The sequence below is a fragment of the Vulpes vulpes genome, chromosome 4 (genome assembly GCF_048418805.1).
Source record: "Vulpes vulpes isolate BD-2025 chromosome 4, VulVul3, whole genome shotgun sequence".
Classification (NCBI taxonomy): Eukaryota; Metazoa; Chordata; class Mammalia; order Carnivora; family Canidae; genus Vulpes; species Vulpes vulpes.
This window is the reverse complement of record NC_132783.1, coordinates 109474420-109486200: the sequence shown is the minus strand read 5'-3', so window position 1 is coordinate 109486200 and position 11781 is coordinate 109474420. Positions and strand designations below refer to the sequence as shown.

Below are 11781 nucleotides of genomic sequence, written 5' to 3'. Positions count from 1 at the left end.
CTATGACCTAGCAATTCCACTTTGGATATATAGCCACAGCTAATAAAAACATGATCTCAGAAAGGTATCTGTACTTCCATGTTCATTGCAGCATTATTCACAAGAGCCAAGATAGGGAAACAGCCTAAGTGTCCATCAACTGGTGGGCAGATTGAGAAGATATGGTACACATATGTAACGGAATATTATTCAGCCAAGAAAAATAAGGCAATCCTGCCACTTGTGACACCATGGATGAAAATTGAAGGCATTATGCTAAGTGAAGTAAGATAGAGATAAACACTAGATGATATCACTTATATGTGGAATCTAAAAGCCAAACTCATAGCAACAGAACTGAGCGGTGGTTGCCAAGAGCTAGAGACCGTGAAATGGGAAGATGTTGATCAAAGGGTACAAACTTCCAGTTATAAGATAAATAAGTTCTGAGGATCTAATGTCCAGCATAGTAATTACAGTTAATAATACTTACTATATACTTGAAACTTGCTAAAAGAGTAGATCTTAAATATTTTCACCACCAAAGAAATAATATTTATGTGACATGACAAGGATGTTTGCTAACACTATGATGGTAATTATCTTGCAAATATATCAGATCAACACACTGTATACCTTAAACTCACACAACGTTATATGTCAGTTATATCTCAATAGATCTGGGGGTGGGGTGCGGAAATCCAGCCCCTCAGTGCTTCTAGGGGGGAAATGTGACGCAGCTGCTTGGTGCTCAACTCTAGATAGACCTGCAGTTGGGTTCAGTTCCTCGTTTCTCTCCATGATGGTTGTGTGGACCTGAGCAAAGACAAACTTCACTGCATCTTGTCCCATCCACGAAATGGAAATAATGATGAGAAGAGCCCTTCTTTCTTAGGATTGTGAGAAAATGCAAAATGTACCTAGCGTGCTGTTTGGCACATAACAAGTGTTGAATAAATGTTAACTAACATAAGGCTGTCCCTCAACCCGTATCTTCTCTCCTAAGTACCATAAACCCACCTTTGGGAGTGTGTCCCTACAACTTCATGTCCAACATGAATATCAGACAGAAAAGGAAAAATAATCAATAAATAACCCAGATTTCACAAGTCCCTTCCCCAAATGCCTGGAGATCTCTTACGCTGTCACCATCACCGCCCCCGCTCACCCGCAGATAGTCCATTGGTTTGTTCCTCCCTACTTTCAGGTCTTGACTCAAGCATCACTTCGGTGACATGGGGAGGACCCATTTAAAACTTCCAATACCCTTCCCCGCGACATACATCACCACGCCATTTCTCCTTCCGGGCTTTATTTTCTGTCACACCCGTCCGTGGAGGACGCACCTCGTAATTGGGCTACTTATGTGCTCATTGTCTGTCTCCTCCCAGTAGAGTGCAAGCTCCTGGAGGGCAGGGGTCTTTGCCGACTTGGTTCGATTGCTATGTCCCCCAGTGCGGGCAGCGGGTCCTGGGTTAAAAATTTGTTGAATGAATGAATGAGGGAGGGAGGGAGAGAGAGCAAATAAACGAATGAACGAAGAGAAGCGTCTGGGCTTTATTATGAGACCAGAGAGGCTTCCCAGGGGAGGTAAAGGCCGGGGGTGGGGGGTCTCAGATCCCACTCAAGTCCGTGTCACCTGCCTTGCCTCGCGATCCTTTTCTTTCCAGGCGCCACGCAAGTTGCGCATCCCCCCTAAGTCTGGGTGCTGCCTGCAGGCGCGCCCCCATTAGCAGCAAGCAGGGGGACTAGAAGGGGCAAGAGTCCCAGCAGGCCACCTCGGGGTGGGGGGACACGGGTCCCCACTCTCGGGTCGCTCCTCCCCCCTCCTCGGCCCGAGGCTCGCGTCGGTTGGGGGTTGGGGTTGGGGTTGGGGTTGGGGTTGGGGCGGGGGCGGTGCGGGGCGGGGGGCGCGGGGCCCGCGGCCGCGCGGGGTGGCGGCGTCGGGGCTGCGGGCGCCTTGGCTGGGCCCGCATTGCCCCCTAGTGCCGCGCGGAGTCAGGGCGCCGGGCTCCCCCGCCTGATGTCACCGCCGAGCAGTCAGCCCAGAGGCGGCTGGGTGCGAGCAGACCCTCCTCGGCGCAGGCTGGGCCGGGCCGGGCGCCGCCGCCCGCCGCCCCCCGCGCCCCGCGCCCCGCGCCCCCGCCCGCGCCCCGCCCCGCCCCGCCCCGCCCGCGGGGCGCCCCCCGCCCGCGCCCCCGGCCGGCCCCCGCGCGCCTGCCGCGCACCGTTAAACTTGGAGCCGGCCGCCGCGGCCCCCGTGTCCGCCGCCTCCCCTGGCAGCCGGCGGGCGGGCGGGCGGCTCGGTGCGCGCAGGAGACGCGCCGCGGGGCCGCGCCGCCGGGGAGATGCGTCCTCGCCGGGAGGGCGCCGCGGGGAAGCCGAGCGCGGGCCACGCCGAGGCGCGGGGCAGCTGAGCCGCGCGGCCGCAGCCCTTGCAGCCCGCTCGCCCGGGCTATGGAGCGCCGACTCTAAAATGAATCCCGATCTGGACGCCGGCCACAACACATCCGCACCTGCCCGCTGGGGAGAGCTGAAGAATGCCAACTTCACTGGCCCCAACCAGACCTCGAGCAACTCCACACTGCCCCAGCTGGACATCACCAGGGCCATCTCCGTGGGCCTGGTGCTGGGCGCCTTCATCCTCTTCGCCATCGTGGGCAACATCGTCGTCATCTTGTCGGTGGCCTGCAACCGGCACCTGCGGACGCCCACCAACTACTTCATCGTCAACCTGGCCATCGCCGACCTACTGCTGAGCTTCACCGTGCTGCCCTTCTCGGCGGCCCTGGAGGTGCTCGGCTACTGGGTGCTGGGACGGGTCTTCTGTGACATCTGGGCCGCCGTGGACGTCCTGTGCTGCACGGCCTCCATCCTGAGCCTGTGCGCCATCTCCATCGACCGCTACATCGGGGTGCGCTACTCGCTGCAGTACCCCACGCTGGTCACCCGCAGGAAGGCCATCCTGGCGCTCCTCGGCGTCTGGGTCCTGTCTACGGTCATCTCCATCGGGCCTCTCCTTGGGTGGAAGGAGCCCGCGCCCAACGACGACAAGGAATGCGGGGTCACCGAGGAACCCTTCTACGCCCTCTTCTCTTCGCTGGGCTCCTTCTACATCCCGCTGGCGGTCATTCTGGTCATGTACTGTCGCGTGTACATCGTTGCCAAGAGGACCACCAAGAACCTGGAAGCCGGAGTCATGAAAGAGATGTCTAACTCCAAGGAGCTGACTCTGAGGATCCACTCCAAGAACTTCCACGAGGACACCCTCAGCAGTACCAAGGCCAAGGGCCACAACCCCAGGAGTTCCATAGCCGTCAAACTTTTTAAGTTCTCCAGGGAGAAGAAAGCAGCCAAGACCTTGGGCATTGTGGTCGGTATGTTCATCTTGTGCTGGCTTCCCTTCTTCATCGCTCTACCACTTGGTAAGTTGGGGACTGCTGGAGGGGAACCGGGTGTTCTCAGATCTTGGGTTCACCGATGAGCTTACCGTAAAGTTTTGTGTGTGGGGGTGTGTGTGGGTGTGGGTGTGTGTGGGGGGGGGTTGTTTTTTATGCAGTCTGTGTGTGTTTGGAGATTGAAGAATACTGTTTGTTCTGCAAAGGCTTTGCAGATTGGGCAGCTGGCTAAGAACCGACTCAGGTGTTAGGGGAACACAGTAAGTAAGGTGCTAGTCACCCGAAATAGAACCACAGGAGGAAAATCTGGTATGTAGCATGACTCATTCAACAGCGTCAGTTTAATAATTAAAAAGGACACTGGACTTGAACATCACACCAGCGTTATCTCAGTAGTAATGATGTGCCGGCTAAGGCAGCGTCACTAATGCAGCATACAAAATAGTTTGTAGTTACCGCAGACGCGGCATTTGGGAAGCAGGCAGGCAGCTCGTGTACGCAGAAAGGCAGTTTTCATTCAGCATTTCCAGGGCTCTTGCAGAGACCCACGCTCCCCGTGAGCTTTGCAGAGGCTGCGTTCTCCCCTCCTCCCTTCACTGCCTGCTCTCACCTCAATGCACTTCCCTTCACTATGAGTTAATAAGAACATTTTAACACCCGCACTGCCCCAATCAGCCTTTGAGTTATCCAAAGCTTGAGATTTGAAAGAGAAGGAGGACAGCCAGAGGGCCACATGTTTTCAGTTTTTACCCAAAAATGTTCCTAACTCTGGTGACTCATGGAATACCCAGGTTTAAAGTACAGCGGCCCCTCACCTTAGGCTGCCAGACACCAAACCCTGCTGGGATGAAACGGAGTTCTTCCTCTCCTATACAAATATGTCCATCTTCTTTTGTTTAGTGGTCTTACTAAGTTATTCAAAAAGCTTCCTGATTTTTCCTAAGAAGACAAGGTCTGGTTAGGAGGTAAACCTACAGGAGGGCACCGTGACATGCTGTCCACAAGGCTTGGGAAACACTTGTCCCTTCTCTAAGGCACGGATCTGCTTTGGTTTCCTCTCCCATCCCTGGGGGACACTCCAGAAAATGAATGGAGGGAGGTGATCATTGCAAAGTCATGTGCCATGATATCAGAAGAGGTAACGGCTGCTACATGCCATGCACCATATATGCCTGTGATCACACCCGGGGCTCCATTAGCACTGAACATAACCAAATCCCTCAAATAACTAAAATTCTGGAGACACACTGCTTTCGCGAGAAAAAGGGCAAATGGAAAGAAAGCAAATTGACATCACGAGTTTCCATTTTAAAAAGATAAAGGGAAAAAAAGGTGTTTAACATATTCTCCATGTTGTCATTTCTAAGGCAGGCTTGCAAGTTAAGTTAATGCCTTTGGGAAATATTTTTAGTGTGTTACGTGAAAAGCATCTGAAGCTGTACCCCACCCCCAGGAGTGGTCACATCTCACTGCAGAGAAGCTTTCTTTTTTTTTTTTTCCAAAGTCTTGGGGTCCTCTTGCAGGCTTGTTGGGTTAAAGTGGGTAACAGTTCACACTGGTTTGGGCTATGTAAAGATCATGGTTGTACATGGAAGTGATTTGGTCTTATACTAGCTATAGACCTTGGGCAAATGACTGATGGTCTGTGAGCCTCAGTTTCTCCATCTGCAAAATAGGGCTAATTATTGTTTGCTCCATGGGGTTTGCACTAATGCATGGAAAGGACTTAATGCAGTGTCTGGTGCACAGCAAAAGCTTAATGAAAGTTAGCTTTGTACTACAAACCAAATCCCAATCGCCCCTCAGCTATAATTGTGTTTCTCCTTCTCTACTCAGTTGCCAATCCCACACCGCTATTAAAGGCTCAGAAGAGAATTGAGTCTTTCTCCTTTCTTCCTTCTGCCTCTGCCCTCCAGCCTGCAGAGGCTATGACCAGAGCATCCTCAGGAAGGAGAAGGCCACAGCAGGATGCAGGGAATGGATCAAAGGTGCAAGCTTTCACTTTAGGGGGCAATGGAAACAGGTCCAAATAGGCTCAGAGGCTGCCTGCATGCTAAAAGGGAAAGAGCACTGCCCTGGGGGCCAAGCGCAATGGAGTCTTCCTGTGAGGTTTACCATCAGTCAGCTCTGTTACCCTAGGTTTGTTGCTTAACCTCTCTGGACTTCAGATCTCACTTCCAGGGAACAAGAGAGTTGGACTTAATCAAGGGCTCTCAGATTTTAATAAAGATCAGAGTCATCTGTGGAACTTGATAAACATTCACCGTCTTAGATATAATCCACAGACAATCTGATTCAGTAAATCGGATGGGTCCCAGGAATCCTCATGTTTAACCAGCACACCAGGTGATTCTGAAGAAGTGGTCCACAAATCAAGGCTTTGAGAATCACTAGCCAGAGGACCTCTCAGCAACCTTCAGGCTCCAGCCCCCTGGACACCAAGGTTTTAAATGCTGCAAAGCTTAACCCTTCCCCAGGCACGTGGTGGTACAGGATGATGTGGTTTCTCTGTGGGTCCTGCTCTTCAAACTCAGTTTCTCTCTCAGTTTCTTCTCACCAATGCTAGCTCCTCCACTTTTCCTCCCTTTCTGTTCATGACTTTCTGAGACTTTAACCCCCTGACGTCTCAGGTCCCTGGCCTCTGTGGCATGCTCTCAGAATTTGTTTCCCCTCTCCTTGCCATGAAACCTTTCTGAACACCCCTGACACTGCCTCCTGGAGATCTCTTGGTGTGCTATCCCTAAGCTACTCTACCCACCTCTTCTCCCTTGGCTTCCCAAGTCTTGACAGGTACAAAATATGGACTTCAGGCCTTGGGTTTGAGATGGACTCTGAAAGGTACTCCAGAGCTTCAAACAGAGAAGGTGCTTAATTAACGTGTTCTTAATAACTTAGGGAGAGTATCCCAGCAAAAGGGAGATATGGGTTTCTACTTCTACCTGAGTTCAAATAACACCCAAACAAAAGGAGCATGATGTAGAACAATAACTCTTTGGAATCTGAACAAGGTTGCAAATTCAAAATTTTCCATGAAATGCTACTCACTCACAAGGAAAGAAAGCGGATCTAGGGGGAGCTGGTCATTGGCAAGCAGAGAAGTGCAGGTAGGAGTACCTTCCAATTAGTGACAGACTTCCAGGTGCCTGGATGGCATGAGATTTCCATAGCTGTGTTTGTCTTCTCTGTGGGAGAGAAGGGTTGGGATCCCTCCTGGGAAGGAGAGAAAATATCCATGCCCTCTATGGGGTACTGGTCAGGGGGCCCCAATTGTTTTCCTTCCTCCCTTATTTTTATTTTTGGGAGCAGGGTTGGGTTGCATGCAGGGCTGGGCTTCTCATCTCCTGTGGTGCTCTCCCCACCTGCAACACCCTCCCTACCTCCTCCCCACCCTTCCCCTGTGGCCTCAGACCAAGTTGGGCCAGGGACCAACTCTCACTTACTCAGGAGCAGGGATGGACTCCACCAAACAAGGACCTCTTTATGCGGCCCCTGGAACTGGGCCATGGAGGGACAGGAAATAATTGGAATATAATACAGCAGCATTTCTACTCAATGGGCCATGTGCAAGATGTCCAAGGAATCTTCAGCTGCCAGGCCTAAGAATGAAACCTAGCTCCCACCCACCTGGGGAAGACCTGGGCTGGTCAGGGTCTCAAGGAGCAGCTGGGCTACTGAGGGATGTACACTGCATTGTGGGGATAGATTGGCGGGTGGGGGGTGTGGGGGCAGGAAGTGCTGGGCAGCCAACTGGTAGCTGAGTTTAGTGCGTTGTTTAGAAAACACTGGAACCTTGCCTTGCTCCAAATCTTTCTTCCGTCTTTTAAAATGCTGAAAGGCACCAGGAAGCCATTATTGAACTAACTGCTTTCCCCTCCAAATAAATGAAGGTCAATTTCAAAGAAACAGTTGTGTTCTCATAGTGCTGGGACCAACTAGGAATCCCTCTCTCCGTTGATTTGTTTCTCTGCTCCTCTCATTCAAATCGAGGCTGATGAAGCTGACGAATTCCTGCCTCCCACAAGAGCACAAGGGAGGGCAAGGGTCTCAGAGATGACTCAGGACAGGGCCACGACCACAAATATACACACTAACCCTTTGGCTCTGAGGTTTCAAAACACAGGAATTTGAGTTGCTCACAAAGCAATTGGTTTGAATGAGGGAGAAATTTTTAGACACAGGGAATCCTTCCTGGAAAAGGAAATCCTTCTGAAGGAAAATACATTCAACCATGTATGAAATCATTAACAAAGACTTCCTAACACACCTACTAAGTGCTATGTGGCCTCCTCCTGCAGAATGTTTACAGACTCATGAGATCATATTTTTATGAAGCATGTACTATGTGCCAGACATTCTTCTAGGCTCTCCACAGACATTATCTCATTAATCCTCACAGCTACCCTGACAGGAGAGAGTAATTGCTCCCTCTCTAACGATGAATATGCAGGAGCTCAGAGAGGTTAGTCTTCTTGTCCCAGGTCGCACAGCAAGTAAGTGATAGAGGCAAGGGTTGAATCCCAGTCTGTCAGGACAGGCACAGACCTATTCCACTGCAGCTGGGAGATGTCTGGCCTTCTTGGTCCCTAGTCCCAATCTGCTCCCATGGCAAATATGCTCCAAAACTCCAGAGCCACCATATCGAAAGCTGGGTATTGCGCTTCTCTTACAAGACCCTGCATTTCTTCCACTCTCTGCTCATCCCTGCAAAAAGACTCACCCAGAATATGTCAGCAAAGTCATCTACATTCTAGCTCAGGGCTAGATTTGCTCCACACCTCCAGCACTGCATAGGATGTGGGTCTCCCAGTGATTGGCCTTTCATCACCCCAGCCAGAGGAAACAGTGAGACCTTGCCCTTCATCTAAGAATCTAGCTCTACATCTTTAATCATTTATTCATTCATTCATTCATTCATTGAATAAGTATATATTTATTGGATGCCTACTGGGTCCAGGTGTTATGCTAGAGATACAATGGTGAGCAAAACATCTATGCTCCATGTCCTCATAGAATTTAGTTCTAGTGGGAAACAGATCATTGGAAAAACACATGCACACAATTAAACATGAACACAAATTGTAACAGGCAACCTGAAAGTAAAGGGGTGAGATGCTATTAGAAGTAAATAACAAGGGCAGCCTGGGTGGCTCAGCAGTTTAGTGCCACCTTCAGCCCAGGACCTGATCCTGGAGACCTGGGATTGACTCCCACATCAGGCTCCCTGCATGGAGCCTGCTTCTCCCTCTGCCTGTGTCTCTGCCTCTTTCTGTGTCTCTCATGAATAAATAAATAAAATCTTAAAAAAAGAAAAAGTAAATAACAAGAGTCAGCATATCACAGGGGTCCCTGAGTGACATGGTGTGGAGGGGCTAACTCAGTGAGTGAAGGCGGCAGGTAGAAGAAGAGGGTCCAAGCAGAAGGAAGGGCATGCCCAAGAGTCCTGAGGCAGAAGCTGGTGGGGAAGTAGCAAGCCTGGACAACATGGGGAGCCAGGGGCAAGTCAGGGCTGCAGGTGTGGGAAGAGGCCAGGCCAGGCAGGGATTTTAGGCCACTTCTAGGACTTAGGATTTTATCTTAAGCTACACTGGCCATGACCGAAGCGTTTAAAACAGACAGGAGATAGCATCTGAATTATATCTTGAAAAGATGAATCAGGCCTCCCTATATGGAACACATGCCAAAGGCACGGCAGTTAGATCTCCACCATCCCAGTGAGAGCTGATGATAACTTAGACTCAGCTGGGGGCAGTGAAGGTGGAGAGAAATGGACAGATACAAGGACTTGGAATTAGTTGGTTCTATGATTTAGGAGGGTTAGTGAGAACAAGAAATGTGTCTGGAATAACTCTGAAGTTTCTGAGCAATGCAGGTATCATTCGTTGAAATGCCAGCAAGACACAGCCAAGAGGATTCCTCTCAGGACCTTCCTCAGACCCTATTCATCAGGGTTCATAGGACAGCATGCTAGGAGTGACCTGCCAGACATTCTTCCGAGTAGATAAAATGTCCCAACTCAAAAGCTTGGAGCTGTGACCAATTACTGACCAGCTATTTATCAGAAACATCTAGCTCTTCCCAAAAGCATAGATTCTTGGGCTCCATCATGGACCAACTGTTTCAGAATTTCTCATGAGGGGGTGGAGAACTGCCATTTTTAACAAGTTCCCAGGTGATTCCAATGCAGCCAGAATAGCGCCAGTCCTCCCCATGCCTGGGAAACCCTGGAATGAACACCCCATGGGGAGCCAAGAGAACTTGCTTATGCTTCCCCCAGTGAGGCCAGAAGTACTTCCAATCCTGCCTAGTCCCTTGGGTTAGTCCACATGGAGAAAGGCAGAAGGCTGGCAGGAAGGAAGGTGAATTCTTTAAACTAGAGCTTCCCTGGAGAAGAGAAGAGCAGAAGAATAGAAGCAGCTCTTCAATGTACTGGGTACACTGCTCAACACTGAATGTGGTGTATTGCTCAGATTCTCACAAACCCCCTCTGGGGAGCAAGTATCATCATCCCTGTGTTTAAAGGTGAGGGAACAAGAGCTCAGAGAGGTTTGGTAACTTGCCCAAGACCACACAGCTAGTAAGTGGTCAAGTCTATCAGATTCCACATTTGACACTCAATAAGCATTTGTTATATTATTCTTGTCGTTACTGCAGTACTTTCTGAACATTTGTCTGGGGTCTGGTGCCCATGCATGTAACATTTTCACTGGCTCATGACAAAATGAGAAAAAAATTAGAAAAATTCTGTGTTTTTCCCAAATGTATTCAATATAAATGACTGTCCTTTTATTCTAAAGATTATGTCCTTTCTATTTTGGGACACTGAAATAGCATTTCTTTGATGGAATGATGGTAATAAGTAGTGATGATAGTCATGTGTGTACGTGTGTGTTAAATGTCCTACTTGGCAAAATAACAAGTTGGTAGCCCTATGCCTATCCACACCAAAAATGTTTTGAAATTTTGCTGTGAGTCTCATAAAGTCCTGGAATCGTAGAAGATACCATGGTAGTTAGATGCAATACATGTTTGTGGAAGAAAGCAAGACAAAAAAGGAGGGAAGGAGGGCAGAAGGGAGGGAGGGGATGGATAATGAGTTAGCCTCCCTTTTGTAGTGACATTCAAAGGACTGGGGCAGAAGGGCAGAAGGGGAGGGACAATATGTGAAGGAGGGGGGGCCATTTGCGGAGGTACCGAATCCTGCTGGGGCAAAACAGGCCACAGAAATGCCAAGGGGTGTGTGTGTAGCTGCAGTGCCATCACAGATGGGCCCGTTCGGATCTCTAATGCAGGAAATGCCTTTACCTGAGTGTGTGCGTGGCTCATAAAAATAACTGATGGCCGCTGGGCCACACTGGGAAATTGCTTTCTCCGATATCTGCAAGATGTTTCCGCAGTCACTGTGCTCCCAGACCACATCTGATAATAATAATACTAATAGATCCCATTTATTAGGTCTTGCTATGTTCTGCACCCACTGTGCTACACAGGGCTGAGGGGTGCTTCTCTGCGTTCTCTCATGAACTCCTCTCTCCAAAGGTTTATGAAGCAGGCACTGTTACTGTCCTCATTTTACAAGTAAGGAAACTGAAGCTCAGAGAGGTTGAGTGATTTGCCTCAGGCCACTCAGCTGATTAGGGATAGAACCTAGATTCACATGTAGGCAATCAGATAATACTGAAGGGTCATCACTGGGGGTACCCAAAGTGTGGAGCTCTGAGCTTCAATTTATGAAACCCCAAGAAAGGAGTTGGGGGAAACCAGAGTTTATTCAGAGAGGAGGAAAGGAAGGGCAAGTGACTGCCTATCATTTGGCAACTGAGAGGCATCATGTCCTGGTGAGAACATAAATATAAAAATGATTAGGTCTTTCCTCTAGCAAGATAACTCAAAATTTACCTTTTATTATGGATACTTAGACATTTTGCAACCTTATGACTGGTAATTTCGCATATTTTTTTAAGGATTTTTATAAAATTTGAGGGCGCCTAGGTGGCTCACTGGTTAAGTGTCTGACTCTTGATTTTGGCTCAGGTCATGATCTTGGGGTCATGAGATCAAGCACTACATCAAGCTCCACGCTCAACATGGAATCTGCTTATCCCTCCCCCTATGCTCCTCCCACTGCTCTCTCTCTCTCTTGCTTGTTCTCACTCTCTCTCAAATAAATAAAATTTTTATTAAAAGATTATTATCAAATTTGGGAAAATACAGAACTTGGAAAACTTTTGCACAATTTAGTTTAGTTTCTGTCTAGATATATTTCAGACCATGATTCACCTCTGCTACCCACATACATGTGGTTGTAGCACCATAGGACTTATCATATCATGACTCAGCCTCCGACCCCTCTTGATGCTACGACCTCTTGATGCTATGAGTCCAGGTGAGTCAGCGTCATGAACAA

General features: G+C 49.3%; 1 protein-coding gene across 1 annotated transcript in view; it reads left to right on the top strand.

The window, feature by feature from the left end:
• Positions 1-2210: 2210 nt before the first annotated feature.
• The window catches only part of ADRA1B (adrenoceptor alpha 1B), a 48834-nt gene continuing 39263 nt past the window's right edge, over positions 2211-11781 (top strand). Inside the window, exon 1 of the mRNA XM_072756731.1 lies at positions 2211-3404. Coding sequence (XP_072612832.1) covers positions 2456-3404 — 949 coding nt within the window. The 5' untranslated portion in view covers positions 2211-2455. The remainder of the gene's footprint in view (positions 3405-11781) is intronic.